This window comes from Aulonocara sp. 'chitande type north' Nkhata Bay, linkage group LG3 (genome assembly GCF_057382095.1).
Source record: "Aulonocara sp. 'chitande type north' Nkhata Bay isolate Kocher_YH1m ecotype deep benthic linkage group LG3, A_spYH_male_GT1.1, whole genome shotgun sequence".
Lineage (NCBI taxonomy): Eukaryota > Metazoa > Chordata > Actinopteri > Cichliformes > Cichlidae > Aulonocara > Aulonocara sp. 'chitande type north' Nkhata Bay.
The window spans coordinates 58,998,538-59,025,709 of NC_141346.1; the positions used below are offsets into that span (position 1 = coordinate 58,998,538).

At 41.7% G+C, this 27,172-nt stretch overlaps 2 protein-coding genes across 2 annotated transcripts; both read left to right on the plus strand.

Annotated features, from left to right (window-relative positions):
- On the plus strand, nt 1–27,164 carry LOC147336330 (carboxy-terminal kinesin 2-like). Its single transcript, XM_086286178.1, has 6 exons — nt 1–21; nt 2,763–2,927; nt 3,059–3,197; nt 3,436–3,575; nt 25,938–26,020; nt 26,164–27,164. Exons 1-6 carry the CDS (start codon nt 1–3, stop codon nt 26,342–26,344), a joined length of 729 nt encoding a protein of 242 aa, XP_086142304.1. The 3' UTR covers nt 26,345–27,164.
- Nucleotides 9,149–24,596, plus strand: LOC147336331 (protein TANC1-like). Its single transcript, XM_086285324.1, has 6 exons — nt 9,149–9,309; nt 17,537–17,659; nt 20,064–20,345; nt 20,637–20,791; nt 24,074–24,305; nt 24,415–24,596. Exons 1-6 carry the CDS (start codon nt 9,282–9,284, stop codon nt 24,594–24,596), a joined length of 1,002 nt encoding a protein of 333 aa, XP_086141450.1. The 5' UTR covers nt 9,149–9,281.
- Nucleotides 27,165–27,172: the final 8 nt, after the last annotated feature.

Sequence of the window (27,172 nt, forward strand, 5' to 3'; positions counted from 1 at the left end):
ATGCTATGTGACAAATCATCGGTATGTGTAAATGTGTTTTTTGTTCTAATCATGAATCGCTTTGTAAAACAAGACCTGATAGGGTTAAGGTTAAAGTTATGGTTAGAGTTAATGTTAGGGATAGGGCTGGAATGGACGGCTGGAGCCTCTCCTCCAAGTGTGTGTTACTGCCGCCATCAGCATTCTGTTGTATTCTGTTGTCTGCTTTTCTCTGTAAGCGCTTCGAGCCTGTACTTTTTTGCTTTAGCTGAGTAATGAAGTTGAATCAGTACTTTAACTTTCACTGGAACAATAGTATTTTTACTTCTACTTAAGTGGAGAATGTCTGATCTTTTGCCAACTCTGGCCGTCTCTCAGTCTTGGAATACCCACTTGTTGTCCAGCGGTGTCCTGGGAATATGGGAACTAGACAGACTGGGGAAACAATGGGAGGAGACACAAAGATGGAATCACTTTTACCATCTTTTATGTATTTGCTGGTCGTCTTATTTCTTCTATTTTGCAAGCACAGTGTTGCAATCATTGTCTTTGTGGTACAATGACACAGGTAGAATGCAGGTGTTTTCATGTAACACGATGCCAGAAAGATGAGTAATGTGTTTTGAAGAGAAGATAAAACATCATGTTTGAACAAAGATAAGCAGCAGACACGTCTGTGTGTGAGTTGTTCAGGTTCAGTAAGAAGGTAATATGTCTGCAGAATTTGTAATTCTTATGAAGATATTGCTTGTACAATAAATAAAATCCCTTTAACTTCTTCTGGAGAGTGTCTTTATATATTTAGTCATTTTGGGGCGATCCTTTATTTAGTAGTAACTCTAGTCGGGGATATATATCAGAGTTTACTTTCAGATATGAGCATTGTGTTTCCTGTGGATGAATGAATGAATTATTTATTTATGTAATTTTTGAAAGACTGGCTCATGTAAAATCTCTGAAAGTATGACAAAGCTCTCCTGTTACACTTTATGGACACCTGAGCGTCACCATGAGGGCCTGTCTTTATTCACTTTATTCACTGAAATCCACTTTTATAATGAATTCACAGTAATCACTGACACCTTCAGAGCATTACATTCATTAAAGACGTCTTCTACACCTACTCTTCCAGACGACCGACACATGCTTCAACCACTGCAGGTTAACCAGCCACTCATCAGTAAAGCAAAAACTAAATGTAAATGTCCTCATGTGGAAAAGACTGAAACACAACTCCCATATATCACTAATGTAACAGATCCATTTAGGGAGAGTGAGAACACTAGGCTGGATGTGTTTTAATGCAGGAACATTCATCATGTCTTCAGTTCAACAAATCATTTACATTGAATATGTGAGCTGGATGGCTACACGACACAATGTGATTGTCAACAATAACTGCAATGAACGCTGGTTTGAGGGCGGAGTCAAGGAGGCCATTTACGTGAAAAGGGAAAGACCCTCTCTGAATCAAGGAGGGGGCCTAAGGGTACATCTGTCACCATCTTACAATGCTGTGATTGCAGCCGTTCTCCAACTCTCTGTGAATGGTACTCAGGACCATTGATCAGTGGTTGTTGATCAATGGTCATGAGAATTTGCATAATCATGATTAAGGAACTGACCTCCCAGCCCATTGTTCCTTCAGTCGGCTGGTTTCTCTGACTGAAAACGCTACGTCCAGAAGAACAGAATCAACTTTTGGAGATGATTGAGCACGCATCAAGACCTTTTAATCAGGCCAACAAATATCTTGTACTCAATTTTAGCAGCAGCCATTGTGACACTGATGATAAAACTTGTGTAAAAGTGCGAAGCTGTAAAAAAGTAATTATAAAAAAGCGTTTTTGTAGCTGAATGTTACTGGATAGCTGTTTCATCTGTAACACATCAAAATAACCTGCTAAGGTTTAATAGGCTATAAGGAACACACTCACTTCCTGAGCCCTGGGCAATAAGAGACGTTTTGTGTTTTATGATTTATTGATATGTTTGATCCTTTCTGACCTGCGTTAATGAAGCAGTCATTAGAGCACCATGTCCGCTAGAATAGTTCTGTAGTTTGATGCTTGAGTCGTTGCAGACTTGTTGAAACTCCCTCACCCGTCAAAGCAGCGTCTTTGTTATTCGAGTCCAGCAGATGGCAGTGTTTCACTGTCTGACGGCTGTCTGAAGCTTCAGCTGGATTATCCGTTTTCATGTTTGATTAGAGGTTTGTGTGTGTGTGTGTGTGTGTGTGGGTTTTTAGCCACGAGTTGTCCACGATAAAGCATATTGAATGGCCTGTCTAATATTGTTAGAATTCTCCTTTGGGTTAGTTTCATTACTCAATCGGGACATTTATTTGGAAAAAGAAAAAAAGAGGGAAAAAAAAGAAAAAAAAAAAAAAGAATTAAAAATAAATAAATCCTCATAGTTTACATTTACAAATATCAATACTGAATGTTACGTCCCTCTGCAGCTTCTAATCGTCTCAGTGTTTTCAGCTGGTGCTAATTGGCCACACCTAGTCAGGTGTGGATAAAAGCATACCTGAGGCAAGCTTCCCGGCAGTGCACTAGTCTTTGCCTTGGTGGCACCAGCCATTTTAGCCAACCTGGTTTTCCATTTTAGGATGAAACCTCTTCTCACCCACACTCTGCTATTCATCTCTGTTTTTATGTTGCGGCTTTTGAGCCGGGTCGTAACACTGAAGATTACAAAGATCAACATTAAGACCAGTCTGTGCATTCAAAGCAGTGACAGAAAAGAGTGTGGGGCATTAACCCCCACTCACTTCACAGTTCACGTTCACAGCGAGCTTCGTCGAAATTTACAATGAGACCCTGAGGGACCTTGTGTTCAACGGCAAGTCCAGCAAGAGACCTGAGCATGAGATCCGCAAGACAGCCAGCAACGAATTGACAATCACTAATCTCACCTATGAGCGGGTCTCCAATGAGGATCAGGTACAGCAGACAGACATCTGTAGCTCAGAACAAATTAATTTCAAATCTGCTGACAAATTGTTACCAAACTTTGAAAATACATCAAACTTTATCGATGCTCTATGTTTTAAAACGTTCCCTCGTCCTCTCAGGTTCTCCGTCTGATTGCTTTGGCCAATCAGAATCGCTCCACTGCCCAGACAGCCCAGAATGACCGCTCGTCTCGCTCCCACTCAGTCTTCCAGCTTGATATTGAGGGAGTTAATGCCGGCAGGGATGTCAAGTGCAAATGTATCACACTGGAAGTACCAGCATCAGGAATGTGGTTTCTTCTTTTTGGATCTATAATATTTAGTCTGGTTAGTTATTGTTACTGTAACCAGTGCAAAATCTGCTCTGATGACTCAACGTTAATGTTTGAGCCCCTGAGCGCTAAAAGAAGTGTTTTGTAAAGTATTAAAACTACCTTTAATGGAAGGAAAAACGGATCACTGCTTCCTATAAGAGTTGGTTTTCTCTGTGTGTGTAGCCACTCTGTGCCTGGTGGACTTGGCTGGCAGTGAGCGAATGGTGAAGAGCCAGTCTCAGGGTGACCGTTTCAAAGAGATGACCGCCATCAACAGCTCACTGTCCAACCTGGGCGTCGTTATCGCCGCTCTGGCCAAAAAGGTCTGCAGCTGACTGGTTTTTTAAGGAAGCAAAAGAAGATCAGATCAGATGAGCATGATGTGTCTATTGGAAACAAGTTCAAAGAATTGTCTAATAATGAGTTGCTGTGCATCCACACTGCCTGACATATTTTACCTTTACAAATAAAGCAGGTACAACAGATTCATATACCAAAACAAATGTCAGGAACTTCACCAGATCACAGGGCATTGATCCTTTCTCTCTCTCGCTTTTTTTTTTTTTTACTCATCTCTGGAATTTTTCTTTTGTGTTGATCTTTACTCATACCAAGGCTGCTGGCTTGGGGCTGGCTATGAGCTCTGGATAGCTTTAACTTTAACAACATCTTCTTCTTCCTTACCTTCTTTAAAATATTCAATGTTCAGCTGGGTGAGGGTGATTTAAGGGTCTGTGGAGTTTGATGTTGGAAACACAGTGAGGCGGTTTGCCTCTAACAACAGGTTAGTGTGTGTCTGTGAGTGTGTGTGCCTATATGTCTGTGGCACTGTCCCTGGGACATTCTGAATGTTTTAGACCAATTCTGAATCACTAGAAGGTCAGTAGATGACAACATTAGATTATTAGGGTTAGGAAGAGAGGTGTTTTGGTTTTCTGTCTCTTACAGAGCAAGGAACAGACACCAGACGAGGTCACAGAGATGCGAGGATCCTCCGTAGCAGAGTCAGACACAGTGACTGCCGAGACATCAACTGGGTCCAAGGGTCATGGCGTTTGGGCTCCAGCTAGTCACCACAAAAGGATGGATCCCATAAACACAGCAATAACCATGAAGGGGTTGGCGGAAATCCGGGAACACCAGACCAACGAAGTTCGAGAGGCTTTTGGGCAAAAAGGGGGACGCGTTCCTGATCTTTTTCTGGAGAATACACAGATCGTTGTTTGAAATCGGAGCAGAATAATCCCCTGATCTGTGATACGACTGAAGGGTTGTCTAACCCCTAAGGTTGGAGAATTAAGAGCAGAGGATCACCCAACTGGACGACACTGGTAGCTGCAGCAATAAAATAAAGGTTAAGAGCTCTTCGGACAGAGGTTCTAGTCTACGTCTGAATGGTATAAGGGAACACCAAATAAAGCTGTGGGAGAACAGGGGAGTGTCATCTGGACCTGCTATCCTTGTAGTAATAGTTTGTCTTGCACCTGACTTGCGTAAACAGAGAGGTCATCTTACATATGGTTTGCCCCTCAGGGGGACAAAGGACCTCAGGAGTGAGAAGAGATGAACCCGGCCACACTGGGCTACAGGGTGTTTGTGAGGTCATTATTCTAATGACCTCATCAGGGGGAATTGTAAAATTATGATATTATTTTATGCCATGTTATACCCCTAATTAAAGATGGTGAATTATTATGTAGTTTTAGTTTGCATTATTCTCCTGAATTAGAAGAAGCTGATAACTATTGCATTAGTTAAACTGATTTGCATTACATTAAATTGCTGACTTGTTGTGAATGAATGATATTGTTTTATGATGCATTATATTGCTGAGTTATAAGAAATACTGTTCGCAGAAGGTTATTGTCTAATTTGTCTGAGTAGAAGAGGACAGAGTGTGCTGGAGTTTTCTGCCCCATTTCAGCAGGAGCAGATAAACAGGGAGCCAAGGTCGTAGCTTAGGCGCTGTGTGAGAGAGAGCATGTGAATGTTTAGGCTTTTTATGATAAGGTGGAGGCACCAGAGGTTATAAAAGTTTGAGCAATGCTCCACCATTTTGAGATTTTGAGGCTGTCTGCATCAGTGTCCATCTCCCACGTGTGTGATCATTAAATCATCGTTTGACTCAACCCGGCCGGACCAGTGTTGTTATTGTGGTTTTTTCTCTTGTCTCCATCCCCAATATTTTGAACCTTAACAGCACATATATGAAACTAGCTGGCTTGTAATCAGACATACTGGAAGCTGATCAGCCAGTCACTACTCCATGTCGAGAAGTTGAATATCGTCTGATTCCGATCCCTGGCCAGTTGATTGGTCCATTTGTACTTTGTACTAAGGATCTGACAGATTAAACAACATTTAATGTCGACTTTGAAGGATATTTGAATACTCTTTACGGGGTAATGTGTACAGAAGTTCAGGGTTGCGCTGTATGCATTTAAAAATGTCTTACTTTGTTCATAATCTAGCAGCTATACACAGGTCAGAGGTGGAAGTAGGTGGCACTTAAATTTCATTTAAATGAATGGTCTTTGATTAAACTGTTACTTTTCACATCATCTCTTTTAATCCAAATTACATAAATCTAAAAAAGAAATTTTCAGTGAAAATAATTTCTTTTGTGCATAGCTCAGAAATATGGCCTCACCATTGCCTCCTCATTTAGTTTGCATGGACCTGTGCAAATTAGTCCCCACCTCACCCTTTCAACCATGTGTCCTGCATGACTGAGCAGCTTGGTGCGAGATGCACTAGTAGCACAGCTCATAGCAATGACAAAAATGTAACACCAGCCTCCAATTTATCACTTGTAGCTTACCAGTGCCTGCACTGGTTTCTGGGTTTGATGAGAACATTAATAATACCAACAGCTCTGCTGATTCCTTAGTAGTCTATTAGTTTGCACTTTAGCATGGACACCCAGTCCCCTTTGCAGCATTGCTTATAATCACTAATCGCTTCCTGTGAAGCTCTTCTAATTTTAATTTGCAATCTGACTTGCTTCATCTGCACTATGAGTTAGAACAAAGAAAACACACCTGTGCAGTGTCAGTCACTACTCGTTGTGTGAAACCTTTTGGGATCGAATACCATCTGTGTCACATTATATTCATCCTTCCCCATGTACGTCATTGGGTTTAGACAGAGCTGTATCGGCATGAGACGGCGTTAAGGTGACAGTTGCCACAGTGTGACGTTGTGCTGTATCTGTAGTAATAGCCCTAAAAGACGTCAGGGGATTTACTCAAGCTGACAGGAAGATGGCATAGTCTATTGATGCATTAATTCAACTGCCGTTTCTACTCACAAAGCCTCCAGTGCCTATAAAAATGCTGGGATTCCATTCTGAGTGAGGAATGAATAGCAAATTGTAACTCTATGATGCTGTATTTATCCACTGTTGAACCCCCCCCTTTTTTTTTTTTTTTCCCTGACTGCACTCCTAGACTAGAGGACAGGGTGCCAGATTTTAAACTTTTCCCTTGCCCTTATATTTGTCTGATATTCTTGAACTAATAAGAATATCGGACTTGCTGATGAAAATTATAGTTATGCAGGAGAAAGTAATGCATGCCAAAGCAAGATCCAACACAACAATTTGGATTTCCAATACTCCAGAGTTGACATAAATGATTACCATGATTCAGTCATTCTGCCCCCCAAAGCAATATCATTGCTAACGTGCTGAATAATTTATGTAAGCTGCGATATAGTATCTTCCAGCTTGCAGCTTTGACACCACCCAGGATAAGATGTGCACTGGTGCCAAATGTGTTGCTGTCAGTTGCACGCAATTACGTTACTTTAGTTAACTCAAAATGAGTTTTGTGAGAGAATGCCATCTCTGCAAGTGTGGTTGTTAACTTCAGTAAGCAGGTTTCAGGAAAGTTAGCGAAACGAGCTGGTATGAAGTAAAGTCATGCTGCATAAAACCCAGTTCTTAATGGAAATCGGTGCCTCCGTCTCTCTCAGCTCTTTGCTGTGGTCACAGACAGATTGCTGGGAGGGTGCATTAGCTGCTCAAACCCACAGACCCACACAGACATGCAGAAAGTAACACTAGTTGTGCATCAAAATCTGTCAGTAATGAAGACGTTATGAGCAACTATCAAACACCTGAACTTTGAAACGGACAGAACACAGTTTTGCAGAAATGCAGCATGTGCTATAACTATGGTCAGCTTGTTTTCCTTTCTTGATCCCTAATTCTACGACCCCTTTATTGTACACCCATTACAAACTATGAAATGCCATGTGCATGTAATTTTCGAGTCTAATTAGCTGTGTTTAGCTATCCTTTGAAGCTGTGACTGACTGGCTGCTTCACTGCTAACAGCAGATTCTTGAGCTGTATCTGCAGCAGAGGGCTTTTAAATCTGCAGCAGAGTGATGTTAAATTAAATTGTTACATCGGTGACTATGGCATGCTAGTCTGCTATGTACTTGAGTGGGCGGGTGGAGTGTTTTTGGGAAGGGGGTGTAAAGTACCACTGGTCTACAACATCCCACCCACACTCCTTAATAAAATTGTGCAGGAAGGAAAAGAAAGAACAAAGTCACAGTGCGTCCACAAGTCAGACTGATGCCTGTGATTAATGTTCTCTGTTCTTTGAAGTTTCACTTTGACTCTGATTTCAGAAGCACATTAATTTGGCTTTGTTTTGCATTAAAAGCTCCTTGATGGAATTAGTGAGACTTTGCAATGTCTTAACATTTACAAAACAGCTCCCTCAGAAGGTCCTTCACGAGGGAACTGGACTTGACTGCATGTAGTTGTTTATAAAATAAAAATTCAAATTTTCACTAAGCTTGAATAAATAATTACATATTCTTCTTAGCAAGGTCCTGTAGTTTAGCCAGTCAGATCACGATGACTTTTAATGCCGTGGTCCGAGCAGGGTTTATCGTGACTGCTGCCATGAGAGGACTTCATGTTTGCCCAGGAAACCAGCGCAGGAATCACAGGGTCCAAGATGTGTTTGTTGTATTAATATTAGTGGTGATGCAACGTGCTGCGCCATTATGAAATCCAGATTAGTAGTGTGTGATGCAAACATGGCCAGCTGGCTGGCCGGCTCCAGTCCACTAACAGTGCTGATGTTCCTGTATCCAGCTGCCTGTCATCATGGAGAGTTAGTCCTTTCCTTTGCTTTTAAGATTGTGGTAGGTCGCTGTGTTGGCTCGAGGGGAGATTAAAGGAGTTCTTCTTCTAGAAGAGACACCTGTCTAAACTGAAGGGGTAAAAAAAAAATGTCCATGTTTGGTTTTATATTGTTATTCCTGCTCTTTTGCATTTTCCCCTCCGACTAGTTGTTGCAGTTGCAGTTGCTGTTTGCACTGGATGATTCCAAATCATTCAAACGCTGATTCTTAACAATAACAATACATTACGTTCTATAAATCTGTGCAATATTACTTTCCGAGTTTCACGAGTATAGGAAGACGATCGCTGTAAATATAAAATGAGCTTCTGAGAACTGTTGATAGGGCAATCAGCAAAACCACCAAGCCACTCAAAGCTGAAAGTTCCATTACAGCTCGGTGTCTCACTAGAGATTAAGACGGATAAATGTTCATCGCACATAAAGACCATTACTCAGATATATCTTGTGCCTCTTCCCCTCATTTCACCTCCCTCACTTGCTGAAAATCCCTTCTCTCTCTCTCTCTCTCTCTCTTTTTTTTTTTTTTTTTTTTTTTTTTTTTTAAATTTAAATCTGCTCTCAGCCACCATCACTAGTTCTTCAGAGAATGATGACCGCAGCGGCTCCAGCCTGGAGTGGAGTAAAGATGGCAGCCTAAGAGGCAGCGGTCGCCATGGCCTGGCACAGAGCGTGCGGGCGGACACCTGCTCTCCTGTGGCCGAAGAAGACTCCAGCAGTGCCACAGCAACACCTGCAGACACCCCATCCAGGACAGACCAGCAGCACCCTAACATATCTGCGGGTGCTCCAGGGCCACCACACCCTCCAAGTCACTCACCTGAGGGACCCATTGCGTACCCGCCACAGACATCAGCTTCCCTCATGATGCCGAGGCCAAACTCTGTAGCAGGTAAGACTCCTTGGTTTTTGAGGTCTTGACATCTGGAGCTCAAGAAGTATACAGGAAATGCTCTGTATACTTTTTATCTGTGACTGCATTGTGTTGCCTGTCAAGATCGTAACCGTGAGATACGACCTGTGCCAGAGGCTGACATGTGGCGTGCCAGAGGCTGACATGTGGCATGTCAGTTTAATCCAAGCGAGTGATAGACACCGAAGAGTGAGAGCATCTGTAGTAGGTTTAGAAGAAATAAGAAGTCAATAGTTCAAAGAACGGACTGTGCTTTTCAGAACAGGAGTATCAAGGCAGAAGTTTGGGATTAGACAGCTGCTGTGTGGTGTGGCTCGCCACTGCCTCGCCATGTCAAACCTAAGCACACGCTCCGGTCTGGCTGATCTGTTCTGCATTCCTGCCCTGGAGCCTCCCTGTTGTGGTTCAGCTTACCATATCCACACAGCTGTCACAGTTGTTGATATTTCCCCCTTCACCCCCTTTTCCCTTATGTCTTTTCACCCATACTATTCCCAGGTCTCCTCATACCTTATTGCTTTTGACCTCGGCCTATTTTTGGTGAATCAAACAGCAGTACGTTTAGCATTTTCCTATATATAATTTTGCCTAAATGCAGTTTGTAGCTAAGCTGACAGTATGAGTCATGTACAGCTTTTATCATCCACTCACTCACCCACCTCCCTTCTTTACTCCTTATCCCATTCAGGGTTGGAGGCGTTGCCTGCAGTTTATCCTAGTGGGGTACGCCCTGGACAGGTTTGACTAGAGATGCGCAGGACCCCCCCCAAAAAATTACCTTTCAAATGCAAAATATTATTTTTTATTACAAAAGACATGATCAAACTTTCCCTCAAGCTGCAGTAAGTTGCAAGATCTTCTCACACTTAGTTGAAAATAAAGTGCTCTGCTATTGCAAAGAGGCACAAAGAATTATACCCAGCTTTCCCTGACATACTTCACACTAGCAACATATTAGCATGTAGCTATAAGTTTGATTGCGACTATTTGCCTGCACCGCCGTGTACATGTTCCGCATGGACATAGACTCGGTGCATCTGTATTTTGACATGTAAGTGAATCTTGAACTAATCAGGAGTATATTTTATGGCTCAAATGTTAATGCAAGCTTATGCTAATGATTTTACTCCATAATTAGCAGGGCTGCCCATGCTTGTTGATAGAATGAATGTACACTTGAATAAACGTTGACGGACCAGAGTGGTATGTTAACTGTAAGGCTGTAGAAACAAAAGAGTGAGACTACATTAGAGTCCAACTCAAAGGAGCAAACAGAAAGAGAAGAAAAGACAAACAGTTTAGAGCACAGATGAAATGTTTGTTACATTGAATTTTGAAAGCAGACAATTCTGCCAGTGAGGGAAAATCACAGCAGGGGCAACCTGGGCTGAGCTGTGAAAAGAAGCATAAAAACATGAGTGACTCAGGTCAAACACCTGGCCTAGACAGAGACGACTCAAAGTTTAAAAGACCTCATGAGACTTTTTCCTCTAGAATCTTCCTTGAATATGTTGTTTTGCTTTACCTCTTTAGTCTGTATGTAGCAGCTGCCAATGTTTTGAAGTTCAGATACTTGACTCCTGCCTCCCTTGGGTTTATTCTTGATGAAATATAGTAACAGTTCCCGTGTGTCTACTTCTAGACTGTTTTCTCTCTTTGATAAAATCTAGTCCCAGTTCCTATTCAACATACCAGAGAAATGCAACTGTGTAATGTCCACTCTAGGCCCTTACAATTAGAAGCAGGTAAGCAATTTAACTTGTGAAGGCAGTAATGGAGTAAGATGGGATGAGGACAAGCTATAGAAGAAGTAAGGAGTAGTACATGGTAGGCTCACGGTACTGATATTTCCTTGCATACCATAGCTCATAGCTTGCGCATGTATTTTACACAGTGGCCACTGCTTTGATATTTTCTGCAGCCCACAGTTGGATGTGTTGTTCCCTGATGATTCTATTGTTCCAAGAGTCCGTACCATTTTTACATCTCATCATTATTGTGTGTGACATAAACCTGGACGGTCCAGGCGCACAGTGGCTCATAAAGCTTAACAGACCAGAAAATGTTTGGCTGTTTATGTGTGTTGGTTTGCGTGTGAGCACCGGTGTGCTTGTGTCTGTCTGTCCTCCCAGAGTTTATGGGCTGATGTCATAGTTATGCAGTGTTGCCCTCTGAGACCGGCAGAACACGCACCTTAGATTGGTTCAGGCCATAAATGAAGTTGTCTCATCGCGTCCTTGATGCTCTCTCCCAGGGTTTCGTCACACAGTGTAAAATCTTTCTTGGGGTCACAGCATAGCAGAGACGGCACTTCTGTTCAAGGAAATTGTATTCGGTAAAAACCCCCAAAAAGTAACAAGTCTAAAGAAGCAATGAGAGAAAAGAAGCTACCACGGCGAAACATAATATGTATTCATCATTAGTGCATTCATTCTGTGCCAGAACCTTGGTGACTATTGTTTGTCCTGTGTTTGTGAAACAGCATCTGAGATAATGAGCTGTCTGGTTAATCTATAAATTTCTCTTTATTTTATTGATAGATATTAAATAGGAGCACAGAGATTAAAGGCAGAAGCAAACAAATAATCATGAGTTCATTTAGGGCATAATTGCTTCATGCTACAGTATTGCTATTAGTTTTTAATTTTATCTTATGATTATCTCCACCAAAAAGACAAGGTGCTGGAAACATTCCTCAGAGTGATTGAAATTATGGCATGATATAGTTGCTGCTCATCCATGATGTGAATCTCCTGTTTCACTACATCCCAAAGGTGCTCTATTGGATTGAGATCTGGTGACTGTGGAGGTAGAGTGAGTACTGTAAACTCGTTTTTATAGACAGAAGATGAGTACACTTTGGACACAAGGGATCGACATGGTTAGCAACAATACCCAGGTGGCCTGTGGCATTTAAAACCATGTTCAGTTGGTACTAACAGGCTAAAAAGTGCAGAGAACCACCACCAAGAATGGATCAATGCTTTCATGTTGTTTAAGCTAAATTCTCACCTTAAGCATTCAAGTGTCACAGCAGAAATCAAGACTCACCAGACAGTTGTTTGTAAAATGGCTCGTTGTTGGACAAAGGTCACACTTTCTTAGTGTCAGAGTGTATTTTGGCCATCTGTCTGATGCCGATCAACAGATGCATTGCTGGGCCTCTTGAAGTCTCCGTAATTATGTAGAAGGAATGTCTGCATATTGCTGAGAACTGTCGTTTGCACTGCCTTGATGTTGCATGTAGCGTGGGTGTCCCTAGGTTTTGGTGGGAGCGCCACTTTTTGGTGCCAACATGTCCTGTGACAAATTGCACAAATGTTACAAGAACAACATGAATTCATTTAGATTTGTCTTTAGCAGAGCTTTATATTAGGGATTGTATATTACTGTCCACCTCTTAAAGGAAACTGCTGCTGAGGCAGATTTAAAAGGTTGTTAAAATTGTTACTGATTTTCATCTGGCATCGAAATATTGCATTTAAAGATCTAATACGTGAAATAATCTACGTGTAATCATGTTTACAACAGCTGTTCATTAAATCTAACAAACGTGGCAGGTGCATTGGGTGTAAGATGCACTAAGAGCCTGAAATAAATGGGAACAGCTTTTTCCCGGGCTTCCAGGTGCTTTGTGAACTTCTCTATATCAGTTTCTGTGAAAGTGAAGCCAGTCTGCCCTGTTTCCCCCAAATAGTTCCATCAAACCAAAAAGCAGTGCTGTGGTAAATTAAACTTGATGTCAAATTTCAGCATCAGGATTAGTAATAAGCACTTGTAAATTAACTCTATGCTCTGGTGTTTTCTTTGTTTTATTATTTGCAATCCACTATTTACATCTATCTGTCGCCTCTATTGTAAGATCTTCTGTATAAACTAGAGTTGTTGATGGAATTTCACCTCCTCTCTGAGGTGATATACTCAGTTTATAAGAATCCTAATTTTGAGTAATTGGAGTTGAGCTTTTTTCTTTTTTCCTCTATAAAGGCTTACAGAGTCAAAGGGCCATATTAGTGTTGGCCACTGGAATTCCATGGTTTTGAAATCTTAGCCTGAGCTGCTTGTGGTTGGGTTTCTCAGACAGGGAGATTTGAGTGAGGGTCACCGTGGCGGAGGAATGGTGCTACAATGCTTGTGTGGTGTTTAGCTATTCAGCAGAGCTTTGTGGTTTGAGACAAAGTCAGGTATGGCGCACTCATTGCTCGCTTGTACTCCAAAGTCATACATTCCTCTGGCAAAGCTCGTGCGCCGGGCTCTCTTCACGAATGATAACGGAGCCAAGACTGTGGACTGCTGACAGGCAAATTCGAGGATATGTTGTTTGTCTACTAAAACACTGATGAGGTAACATCTGAATGCTTTTGTGTTTTATTAGAACGACTAAAATCATCTTAACCTTTTCCACATAAATACAACCTATGATTTAAAGATGTTTGCAAAGGTCACACAGTAATTACAAACTCATAAAGTGGCGTAGCCCTTAAATTTAATAATCTCACACTGATTTATCTCATTTGCTCTCATTTGCTGTCTTTCCCGGTAGTTTCTGAGACCATGTGGTCTATTGTATTGTTTTAGGCTGTGTGATCATGTTTAAAGACATGCCAACAGTGTGTGCGATGTCTCCAGGTAGACACGGGAGTCACTTCTGCTTCTGGCTTCATGTATATATTGATCTGTTTAGTGCAGAGTTTAAAATGAAAACAAAAAGAGGAAAGAAAGCCCATTCATTTTCTCGAGCATGAAAAGGTCACAGAGACATCGTCTAACGTGCCCTTTTTTCAGAGAATTGTTTGGTCCAGCTGTCACAGCAGGAGAAAAATAAAATCTGTTACAGATCAATCCGTTTGAAAGCCCCTTTTAAAATTGTGCTCGGCACTCCATTGACAGATTAGGGCTTATCAAATGCCCAATCTTAAAAGGAACAGAGCGTTAGCTAACCACAGAGGCATTTATATATATGAAATAGCTTATGGAGCAGTTACAGTGGTGGTTTGTTTTTTTTAAAGTAAATGTTGTTGATCTTAGCATAAGGCTATGCAATTATTACAATAATAATTATCCCTTAATATTTACCACATCACATTTTGGGTTATTTAGACCAAAATACTCAATTCTGCTCTACAAGGGCCTGATATCCACTTATGAGGACATTATACTGCTACTGTTCTCTCAAAATTTTAAACTAATATCCTCATATGTGGCTCTTATTTTTCAAAAAAAACAAAAATAAGGTTAAAAAGAAAATCTGGTAATTCTTTGTTTTTACATTCATCGGGCCCCAATGTGACCAAATATCAAAGAGAAATTAAAAATGCATGCCGTGGAAGAGTTCGGGTCTTAGGAGTAATAGGCAGACAAATGGACCAAACATCAGTGCGTGCTGATATCAGCCTCTTTGCAAATAAAACAACGTTTATCGATATGAGGGATCAGATTTTCTCATTTGTGTCTGAATGTTCAAACGTTCGTCATGAAAAGCTATTAAGGCGTGTTTATACCAGCAAAATCAAACCAAATAAAAGGAAAATGGGTATTTGCATTGGCTATAAGCCGAGAACAGCCAAGAACTGATTTATTCATACAAAATCACAAAATGGGTAAAGTGTAACTGGCTACTATAAAAACAGGAAGATATGTGAAGGGAGTATTTGACTCCCTTCTCCTCTTTAGTAGATTCACCTTGTAAGGAGGCGAGAGGGAGTCAAGTTGGGGAGGGAGGGTGGGGGTGGTTAGAGCAAAGGAGCTCAGTCCTCTTCTCTGTTCTGTCATGGGAAACACAGAACAGGGGGTTTTCAAAGGGCAGATCTGCCCGAGGAAAAAAGAATCCCATTTTCATCAGAATACAGTCTTGACACATTTGTGCAGCTTCAAAGTGACTGCAAGTGCAGACTTCAAGGTATCATATGTATGTTTTATCAATGAGTAGAGGTGAGGAAGAATAGGAGGGAACTCGGGAGTAAAAAGAGGAGAAGAAATGAAGGGGAGGATTTGAGGGATGAGGAGGAATCGTGTGGGAAATCTTGGCCTTGGGAAAAAATGTTGATAACGACTCAACAAAAGAGAAATGTAGTTATGGTGCTGGGTGCGCTGTCTGCCACGGACGTGAATCAAGGAGTCTATGCAGCTATGCAGCTCCTTTAGCAAGTCAAATTCGGTATTACGTGTCTGTTGAATAAAGCTCTACTGTGCTATTTCTTTTATTCCATGCAAAACAAAGAAGGAAGGGGGGAAATAGACTGACATCTTGCGGCCCTCCTGTGTCAGCATGAGGATTTAGTGGCGATTTGTTGCATAAAGCTGATTTTTCTCTTTATTCTCTTTTGAGTCTTGTCCATACCTCCCACAAAATCCACGTGATACTCTTTGTTGCACTCATTTATGAGTCTGCTGCTTTTTCGCCTTCATTTTTTTCCACATTCCCCTCTTTTAACCCCATCTCTGTGCAGTCTGGATTGTTGATTAATACTGCAGCCGTTGGATAACAAACTTTAATCAACCACTGCGAAGTGAATCTCTTGGTTTTCCGTTTATATTTCCTCTAATATTCTCAATTTCCCCCTCTGCTGCTTGCATACCGAGTTATTTATGTGTGTATGTGTACGTGCAGCATGTGGACAGAGATGATGTACGCATACGTGTTAAAATTGTAGAGAGGGTGATGCTCTGTTGGAAGGCAGCGCGTTCATTTAGCAAGTGCCTAATGCTGTGGGTGCTGTGACTGACTGAACACTAGAGAGGAAGCAGCCAAGCACTCGGCTCGGCTGCCAGAGTGCCGGCATGGGAGCACCGGGGTGGAGGAATCGCTTTTGTGCCCTCGTCCACTGGGAACACTCTCCAGAGATTTAGCTGTGAGTTTACACCCTGCCTACTTGACTGTATGCCTGCCCAAGTATCTCGTCACTGGGGAGATAGAGAGGGCTTTGAGAATTCCCACCATCCTTCCTTGCTTTGGTCTTAGATGTAAGTAGTTGTAGCTGATGAAAAGTGGCATTTGCTTTACAGCAAAAGGTCTTCCAGGTCATGCGCGTTTGCTTTTATTGTTTTCTTTTCTCTTTGTTTGCAATTCCTTAAGCTTTATCCAGTGTAGGTGTTTGTGTATGCACAATGCACTGCAGTAAAAGTAACATCAGGCCCTTCTCCTGTTCCAGTCAAAGTTGCGTTGATGGCAGCTTCCTCAGTTCCCGTTGCCAGCAGACCGTTTTTAATTAGCGGGACATTCCGGAGAGTAAGTTAGCGACCGAGTGAGGGAGTGAAGTGAGCGTTAGTGACAGTCTTTCCCAGCTGATATTGATAAAGAAGAAGAAGAGAGGCTTTGATTCTGCTCTTCACTAAGCCCAGGAGAGCGTGGATCGCAACGGCGATAGCATAGTTGAAAAACGAGCAGCAGTTGGAGGAGAGGCCTCGCCGCACTAATGCACATTTTTACTATGTTAACAGACCGTGTCTTAGACTTCAAATTAAAAGCTGAGTTGTAATCACTGGCTCATCAAGTGGTTTTAATCTGTAGACTAGTAGTTTCAGGAGATATCCTGTGTTTGGGGATAGAAATCATTGCCTGCTTTGAGACTTGTTCTCGCTCTGCTTCAAAATGAAGCTAAATCCTAATGAAATCTCAGTAGATTTGAACTCCATAACAACTCAAGTTGTGATCTGGTTTTAATTAATTTTATTATTTCATTTCACGTCAAATGACTTACAGATATTGTAGTTTGTAGTACACAAAAGTCCTGAGATTACACCTGTGCGTCCTGTAGATTGACAGTGATGAGTGCCAAACCCGCGGTGAAGCATTTCTATAACTCGTTGTAGTTTTATGAAAGGTAAAGGTAATCTGCCCTCTCCGTACAGCCTAGCAGGCGTGCTTGTGGGGATGGACCTCTCATTGCTATATCGTGTCCAGCTGTCAGCTCAAATCAAAGAGAATCGGTGCATATTGCTCTTGACTTTAGAATACTGCTATTCTTCCTGCCACAGTATATGCTGGTAGCTGCTCACACTGCCCCTGCAAATGTCAGAGCGCACTGGCTTTGTTCTTTCCTCACTCATCCACCCTCAGACATGGCATAAGTGCCACAAGGTTTTACTCTAGTGTGTGTTTCTGTCTTTCTCTTTATAGTTGTGATGACAAATGTACTCGGGAGGTACTAGACTGTCAGCTTCACTCTTTGTGTGTGTGTGTGTATGTCTTCTCTCTTGTCTACAGCCACCAGTTCCACAAAGCTTGAAGACCTGAGCTTTCTTGATGAACAGCGCAATACCCCCCTCCGGACATCCATTCGCCTACCCTGGCATAATACAGGAGGAAGGCCCCCTCAGGACGCTAAAGGTGACTGGGCTATTCATACTACTGCTGTAGGCACTCAGGGGAGATATTTGTAAAATAAACGTGTAAAATATCGCAGTACATGTTATGTGGTATGACTCTGAAAAACCCTGAAGTTAATAGGCAGCCAACGGTAGTTCTGAAGTTTCCAAAGTACCACGTCTGAGTGCAGAGCCAACAACAAAACTGTGCAAATACTTGAACACTGCAATGTAAACAATGCAGCACTTATGGGTATTAACATTATCCTCAAAAGCCTTTTTTTGGCTTTTAAATCATGCCTTTTTTCCCAGCTAACTTTTATCTTGGTTATGTGTTTTGAATCCTCTGAGAGATCCTGCAGATTAAATATTTCATGGGAACATGAATTACTGAATAAGTCATCACTGGATATATACTCAGACTATTTAGTCTTCCTTTTGAAAATGTCCTCTTTCATTTTCACTCAGTCTCAAACATGAAGCTGATACATAAGCATATGGTCAGTGGTTCTGAGCAGGTTTTTTCTACATGAATTCGTACATACGCAACAATCTTAAACAATTGGATTCTTTTCTATAAATTTTATGGGAGATTCAGTTCAACTCAATTCAGTATTATTTATGCAGCGCCAAATCACAACAACAGTCGCATCAAGGCACTTTATACTGTAAGGTAGACCCTACAATAACGCATACAGATGAAAACCCAACAATCATATGACCCTCTATGAGCAAGCACTTTGGAAATAGTGGGAAGGAAAAACTCCCTTTTATCAGGAACAAACCTCTGGCAGAACCAGGCTCAGGGAGGGGCGGCCATCTGTAGCAACCGGTTGGAGAGAGAGAAGGAAGACAGGATAACATACATGCTGTTGAAGAGAGCCAGAGATTAATAACAAGTATGATTCAGTGCAGAGAGGTCTATTAACACATCTTGAGGGAGAAAGGTGACTGAAGAAGAAATATTCAATGCATCATGGGAATCCCCCAGCAGCCTACACCTATTGCAGCATACCTAAGGGAGGATTCAGGGTCAGCTGATCCAGCCCTATCTATATGATTTATGGTATTTGTTTTTCAGATTTGGGTGTGATGGCACCACCTTTACCTAAATTTTGCAACAGTAGGTCAACATTTCAGTGCAGTTCATTGCAGTTGTATTCATATATTGCAAAAATCCCAACATGTGCCATCTTAGGAAACTCAACCTAGTACGCTGAGGACCTTACAGTTCTGATTTGAGCAACATTTAGTGACTTCCTTTTTGACTGGGCGAACCCTCCGACAGAACTAGACTCGGGATGAGCAGCACTCGTTTGATTGCCATGAGAGGAGAGTGAAAAGAAAGGGGGAAAAAAAGATGAGAAGGAGAAAAGCTTCAACTGTGGGAGAGAGAATACACAAACTGACATGCATGAACAATGAAATGGAGAAGAGGTGAGGATGTCGGTGCACCATGTGAGGCCTCCTGAAAGCAAAGGCCTGTCGCAGCATAATAAGTAAGGGGTGATTCAGACGTTAGCTGAGCGAGCTTTAACTATAAATCTATGAAAGGTTTTGAGGCTAATCTTAAAATTAGAGATTGGGTTTGGCTCCCAACCCTAAACAGCCAGCTGGTTCCACAGGAGCGAAGCAGCTTTAGCCTCTGCTTGTCATTCCGGCTTAGGATACTGAAAAAGCAAGTCATGGTCATTAGGGGCTTTATATTCAAGAAGATGGATTTGAAATCTAAGGGGATCCAATAAAGAGAGGTTAATAAAAGATAACTCTTTTTCTAGTTCCCGTCGATACTCCTTTTGCTCAAGTTAGAGTTTTTCAAACACTGTACTTATTTTGCTGGTATAGTAGAAGGTGGTGATCATTTCAAGTGTCTCAGAACCAGCTCGTTCGCTTTTTGGTTTCATTGTAGGGCACTAGAAACATAAACAGACCTACACCTGCCAATATAAACACTCTCAACTGCCCCTCCAATTACAATAGGCTTTTGTGAACACAGGCAAACTCGCAAGGTGAAAACACTAGCAGCTAACAGCAGTGATAGTTGTAATGTTGAAAGGTGCATTAGCACTAAAGGTAGCAGTCATTTAGTGATGTTAGTTAACAAGTGTTATGAGATCTAATTAGTGCTGAAGTAGACCAGATAAGAGTCCTCTTTCAGGTCTTCACTCTGATTCCACTTAATTGAAAATGTATCCTCTACAGTGTTCAGGGTTTTTCATGTATGTGGCTCCTTCTGGGAAGAAGAATGCGGGAGATGCTCAAAGCATGTTTGTAGGTTAACTGCAACGGAAAACGATTTATTACAGTAAAGTTTCCAGCATTTAAAAGAAGTAATCATTTGTTAACTTCCCGGAGACATGGGGAAAAAAAATAGAAGTAGTGTAAACAATTTTAATCTGTTTCATTTCTTTTCCCGTTTCCTTCAGCGCGTTTTGCTCCCTACAAACCCGTGGACATCATGCTCAAACCTTTGCTGTTCGAGGTTCCCAGCATCACCACAGATTCTGTGTTTGTGGGCCGAGATTGGCTCTTTCAGCATCTGGAAGATGTCCTGAAGGCCGGCGAGTCCACAGAGAACCACGGTGCTGTGGTGGTGGGCAGCGTGGGGTATGGGAAGACGGCCATCATCTCCCGACTTGTGGCGCTGAGCTGCCATGGAGGACGCATGCGTCAGATCGCCTCCAACAGTCCCAGCGCCTCCCCGAAAAGTAATTAGTTTTAGTATTTGCCTTTGGATGTGAGCACTACATTAACTGCTCGTGTTTAGCTAATGTTATTATAATTTCATTTCAACATTAGCTTGCAAAGTGTGGGAGGGAAGTAATTATATATTCGTTGGCAATATAAAATCAAGTTGACTAATATTACATTTACCTTACAAAAGAATGCCCTCACACACAACTAATGTTATTAATGCTAGCATATACATATATAGAGAGATGTTAGTTTATATTAATGTAATAACTTTATATATTGGTGACCATGTGCATGTCTTCCAGCTGGCCCAGGACAAAGCACAGAACTTCCTCTCAGCCAGCCTCCACAGCCCACTCCACCATCCAGTGCTGCCAACACACTGAGGACCAGCAGTTGCCCAGGAACTCCCGAGATGCAGCGGCACAGGGAGGAGGCTGTCAAACGCCTGGCTGCAAAGGTGCGCCTTTCAACATCTAAGAGAGCTCACAGTAACAAAGAAGCAGGAATCAAAGAAGCTGAAAAAAGATTGCACTAGTTATGGTGGTGTTTACTCAGGGAAAAAATGTTTGGTGTGTGCACTGGATCAAAAAAAGTAATTTTAACAATTTTCAACAGTGAGTAGATTATTTTTTGTTTTTGATGGATGGATTTGTTGTTTCTTCCTTTCTTTTTAAAAAAAAAAAAAAAAAAAAAAAGGAAAAAGAAGGAAAATCGACCAAAAAGCATCTCAGGTTTTACCAAGTACTTCTACAACAGCTTCAGTCTGACTTCTGAAAACTCCTCTTTAATAGTGACCACAGATAATTGTGATATATTCTGTTGAATGATGCATAAAATTATACATAACAATAAGGGTAGGTTGCAGTTTACTAGTCAGTGATTAGAACCTCCTCAGGGAGCAACAACCCACAGCGAGCCCTGTCAGCCATGACCTGAGAGCACAGAATGTAAACACACACCAACGTCAAACAGAGCCAGCTTCATCAATATTAGACGTCATTTAGGAATTTACAAACATCAACACACATTTCAAATAGCAACACCATTTATCTAGGCGGCTATCAGTTATACCGACATGTATGGCACTACTACTGCTTAATTACTGGTTGGTATCCGTTCCTGTGTCAACTTCAAATAGGTGCTTAAATATATTGTAAGGCCGCCTGTTCAAGTGTTGAACTGGGATGTTTGAACATGATAAGGATCCTCAAAATTCCATGAAGCGGAGCAACACTGACTACTGAGGACAGTGCTTACTTTTTTGACAGATGAATATTCCATCTGTTGATTTTTCTGGCGTTACAAGGATCGCAAAATAAAGTCTAAATACTGCCTCTCTGGGAAGTTTACGTGTCAGCGCTGTTGAGCAGAAGATTAAGTTTTCTTGTATAAGCTTGTCAACATTTTTCACAAGATATAAAGTACTGCACGGTAACAGCTTTACATGTGTTCTGTTACTCCCCCACACCGTCAGTAACATTGTTAACCACTTGTCTGTGACCGAACCCCCCCCCCCCCCCCCCCCCAAACATGCATACCAGACACTGAGCATATTTCTGCACATCTTTCTCTTTCAGACTTGTGAAGTGGACAGACAAGTCCTCGATGTTTCACTTTAAAATGTTCCTCTCTCGATGCACGCCGACTAAGCAGTGTGCGGTTTTTGCCTACGACTCTTTTATTTTAGTTTTGGAATTGTTCGCTCTGTTTCCACTGAAATTTCTCTGTCGATTTTTCACTCCCACATCTTTACTCGCACCACCTCTTCTTGTGTTGCTGAGGGTTCAGTCACATAGCAGGTGCACGTTCACTACATTTTGGAAATACTGCTTGCTAAAAGCACCATTTGATGACTTTGGCACTGCTATTGCCTTGTAGCAGGTCTAATAAAGATGATTGGGGGCCACCGGGATTCAGAGAAGATTTGTGATCCACTGTTGTAGTCAGTTGAGTTTGAATAGTGCTGTGATGGTAGGTTGTAAGGTAATTTAATAGGTGGCAGCTTTGTGAAGGACTTTCTCAGTGGATGTGACGTCTCCTACTGATTCTGCTGCGTTTAATGGTACTGATTACAACCTGTTGTCCTTCTAACACCTTTAGAATTTAATACTCTTATCCTGTCAGGGAGGCCTCCTAATTAGTGACCCTGTCAAAGGGGACAGTTCATGCACCAGACAGCTAGGGTAATGCAGTGAGCTTCATGTAAATGTCTGTGAAACTCAAGCAGTATCTCTTGAGCCAATTATGGTGAAAAGTGTTTCCAATAGGCGCCTTCACAGGGGCTCTGTTCCTGTGATGTGTGATGCAACGCTGAGCAGCTTCTGTCAGATTCTGCCAGTGCTTTTTTAATCATTGATTTAAAAGTGGTCTCATAACAGGAGCACTGAGGCTACTACCCTTTCTGCTTTATTCTTATTATCGAGACGTGCCTTTAGGTAACATTTCTGAAAATGCATTTATTGTTTTGCCAGCAGATGAGCTACCGAGGTTTGACTGCAGAGCCTTGCATCATCGTGTGTCGAGATTCGTATTGCTCATTGATGAGGCGGTAGTCTGCGTGACTTGTATGCTAAATTAAATCATCACTGCAGTAGGGGGCTTATTAAGAGTTGTGTTCATGCACACAGCAGGTTACTTGACTTTGTACAATAATAGGCATTCAATATATCAGTTTCCCTCTTTGTTATGTCACATTTGTGATGAAGCTCAAAAAACGCGTGACGCAAAAATGACAGAAAGGAGTGTTCGGACTTCTCTCAGACGTTTGCTGCTTTTAGGGTAAAGCATAACATCAGAGAAAAATTCTGGTGGTCGTGATTTTTGACAGTTTCTGGAGAAGATGTGAATCAGTGGTTGTGTTATTGTTTCAGTTGGTCCATCTTCTGACTGGATGTCACATGTTTTCCTTACTAAAGATGGGTTATATACATCCAGGGAGTTCAGCTATAATTTTTAAAATCTTACCTCCCTCTTTTCTAATTTGCGCTAGCTTTAATTGTGCCTTTATTGGCATGTGAGTTATATGTTATTATTTGAAAAAGAAAGAACCATAAATATGCATTTAGATCTGTGCTGTGGGGAGAAGTTTGGGTCCAAAACATTTATTGATGCTAAATGTTAAAAAAAAAAGTCTCATATCTTGAGGCTTTAGTCATTTTTCTAGAAGCTGGTCATCGGTTTTCTGTGGAGAACTAAACAGCAACAGCTGAGGTTGAGCCATCAGAGGAACCGATCACCTGCTCCTCCTCCTGTGGGCCTGGAAGTGTGTCAGCTCCTCCAGGTTGGACTGTAATTAGTACAGTCATCTTCCTTCTTCTCCACCTCTGTCCCTACATTTTCCTTTTAAATCAGACCTCCTTTGAATGCTGCGGAAACCTGCTCAGGTACAGAAGATTCTACCTTTAGATATCCACCTGGGATCTACTCACTTCTTTTTATAGCTTTTCATCCGTTGCCCAATCTCTTCATCATCCCTTCTGTGTGAAATAATGAAAGGATAAAATCATGTCTTTGACATTGTAGAGATAATATGTAGTTTTATGGAGGCTTGTTGGTATCAAAAGCCTCACTTACTTACTTTGTCATGGTAGTTTTTCAGTCACCAGAGATGTTGGTGTTTGTAAACGCTTTAAAGTTATCAAATGTACCCATCAGTCAGTGAATCATATTTTTAATTCTTCCTGATTCTCAAAAAGCAATGGCTTCACTCGCGTTTGTTCTCGTTCCTTTTGTCTTCCAGGTGGTGGCTTATCATTATTGCCAGGCAGATAACACGTACACTTGCTTGGTCCCAGAATTTGTGCACAGCATCGCAGCCCTTCTGTGCAGAGCTCATCAACTGAGTGCGTACCGGGAGCTGTTGCTGAAAGAGCCCCACCTCCAGAGCATGCTCAGTCTGCGCTCCTGTGTCCAAGACCCCATGGCTGCTTTCCGGAGAGGAGTCCTGGAACCGTTGGCCAACCTTCGGAAAGGTAAAACACTGTAGTTGTATATTGCACTATTTCATTTTCATCGTGTATGAGACCACTAATCTCATTTCATAGTATTTTAATATTAATTTATTTGTAAATGTCTTTGCAGAGCGAAGGATTCCAGAGGAAGATTACATAATCTTAATAGACGGGCTGAATGAAGCGGAGTTCCACAAACCAGACTATGGAGACACCATTGCATCCTTCATCACAAAAATCATTGCCAAGTTCCCCTCCTGGCTAAAACTGGTTGTCACTGTTCGAATCAACTTGGTGGTAAGAAAGCTGTAAAAAAGTAATTATAAAAAAGCGTTTTTGTAGCTGAATGTTACTGGATAGCTGTTTCATCTGTAACACATCAAAATAACCTGCTAAGGTTTAATAGGCTATAAGGAACACACTCACTTCCTGAGCCCTGGGCAATAAGAGACGTTTTGTGTTTTATGATTTATTGATATGTTTGATCCTTTCTGACCTGCGTTAATGAAGCAGTCATTAGAGTACCATGTCCGCTAGAATAGTTCTGTAGTTTGATGCTTGAGTCGTTGCAGACTTGTTGAAACTCCCTCACCCGTCAAAGCAGCGTCTTTGTTATTCGCGTCCAGCAGATGGCAGTGTTTCACTGTCTGACGGCTGTCTGAAGCTTCAGCTGGATTATCCGTTTTCATGTTTGATTAGAGGTTTGTGTGTGTGTGTGTGTGTGTGTGTGGGTTTTTAGCCACGAGTTGTCCACGATAAAGCATATTGAATGGCCTGTCTAATATTGTTAGAATTCTCCTTTGGGTTAGTTTCATTACTCAATCGGGACATTTATTTGGAAAAAGAAAAAAAGAGGGAAAAAAAAGAAAAAAAGAAAAGAATTAAAAATAAATAAATCCTCATAGTTTACATTTACAAATATCAATACTGAATGTTACGTCCCTCTGCAGCTTCTAATCGTCTCAGTGTTTTCAGCTGGTGCTAACTGGCCACACCTAGTCAGGTGTGGATAAAAGCATACCTGAGGCAAGCTTCCCGGCAGTGCACTAGTCTTTGCCTTGGTGGCACCAGCCATTTTAGCCAACCTGGTTTTCCATTTTAGGATGAAACCTCTTCTCACCCACACTCTGCTATTCATCTCTGTTTTTATGTTGTGGCTTTTGAGCCGGGTCGTAACATGAGTATAATCACACTGGAAGTACCAGCATCAGGAATGTGGTTTCTTCTTTTTGGATCTATAATATTTAGTCTGGTTAGTTATTGTTACTGTAACCAGTGCAAAATCTGCTCTGATGACTCAACGTTAATGTTTGAGCCCCTGAGCGCTAAAAGAAGTGTTTTGTAAAGTATTAAAACTACCTTTAATGGAAGGAAAAACGGATCACTGCTTCCTATAAGAGTTGGTTTTCTCTGTGTGTGTAGCCACTCTGTGCCTGGTGGACTTGGCTGGCAGTGAGCGAATGGTGAAGAGCCAGTCTCAGGGTGACCGTTTCAAAGAGATGACCGCCATCAACAGCTCACTGTCCAACCTGGGCGTCGTTATCGCCGCTCTGGCCAAAAAGGTCTGCAGCTGCAGTTTCTGTAGTCTTAGATGTCACACCTGCTTTCTTTACATTTACAGTATTAATGATTTTTTTGGCCTTTGTGTTCCAGGAGACTTACGTAGCTTACAGGAACTCGAAGCTCACGTACCTCCTTCAGGGATGTTTGGGGGGGAAACGGCAAAACGTGAGTTTGTTGACATCACAAATCTTTATAATGACGACACATAAAACTGAAGGAATTTATCCCCAAAAAATATTTAACAGCGTTTGATCTCATCACTTCAGATTGTGACTGTTTATTCTTTGGCACTAATTTTGGATGTCTTTATTTGCAGCTTGATGTTTGTTAACATTGCTCCGGAGCCCGACAGCTTTGGGGAAACTCTGAACTCATTGAGGTTTGCCAGCAAGGTCAGTGCAGTCTTGTTTCCAGTGTTCATTGGACAGAGTACATTAATGATGTCCTTACATCAGCTGTTTATGGTAAACCAAAGCCATACTCCATATCCATTTTAATACCTTGGTGTGTAATTCATACTCACATTTTGTCTGAAGAGTAGGGATGTTCCTGGCGTCTTATTTACTAGTCGACTAATCGAGGGGGAAATAATTAGACTAACCAACTAATGTAAAACTAAGGAACATTCAGATATTGAGTTGATTTTCAGAACTGATTAATAGAAACTGTCAAACTAGACGCAGAGGTATCTTAAACCATTTATCACATTCTGTTAAATACAAATGAAAATGCATTACTACAAAAGATGTTCTATTAAAATATGACAATCATTTGAGAATCTAAAAGTACGTCTAAGTGTGGCGAGAATGATTCAGGTAATACATTATACAGCTGTTTTCTAGTCAGGTTGTGGGGGCAGCAGGAAGGACTACTCCTGACCACAGCTGATAGATGTAAACTGGCTAGCATGACCAAGGATGCTGGGGCCTCCTACTGGTAGGACGTGCCCAGCTGGAACAGCCTCCTGGCCAAGGTGGCTGTCACCTTTTGATGTGAAGGAGTAGTGACTCTACTCTGAGCCCCTCCCCCATTGACTTAACTGCTCTCCTAAAGGAGAGGTTTTCCACCTCTCAGGAAACTAATTTCCTCTGCGTGTATCTGCGATCTCAGTGTTAACAAGAAGATCAGGGTAGATTAATAGATTTATGGCGTTTCTCAACAACAGTGCACCATCTGGTGGTAGATCGCTGCCTAACATTTAGAACACAATGTACCAGCATTGGGCATCAATTAAAATGTTAACAATTAGATTGAACGACTGGTAAGTCTGATACAGACTAGTGACAATTAGTCGACTAGTCACATAAATCCCTGATAGAGCCCAC

Coding starts and splice junctions, on each gene's coding strand:
- LOC147336331 (XM_086285324.1), top strand. CDS start 9,282: ATGATGCCGAGGCCAAACTCTGTAGCAG. Junction 9,310..17,536: donor GAGGCCAAACTCTGTAGCAG/GTAAGACTCCTT, acceptor TCTTGTCTACAG/CCACCAGTTCCACAAAGCTT. Junction 24,306..24,414: donor GTTGGCCAACCTTCGGAAAG/GTAAAACACTGT, acceptor ATGTCTTTGCAG/AGCGAAGGATTCCAGAGGAA.
- LOC147336330 (XM_086286178.1), top strand. CDS start 1: ATGCTATGTGACAAATCATCG. Junction 2,928..3,058: donor GGGTCTCCAATGAGGATCAG/GTACAGCAGACA, acceptor TCGTCCTCTCAG/GTTCTCCGTCTGATTGCTTT. Junction 3,198..3,435: donor CAGGGATGTCAAGTGCAAAT/GTATCACACTGG, acceptor CTGTGTGTGTAG/CCACTCTGTGCCTGGTGGAC.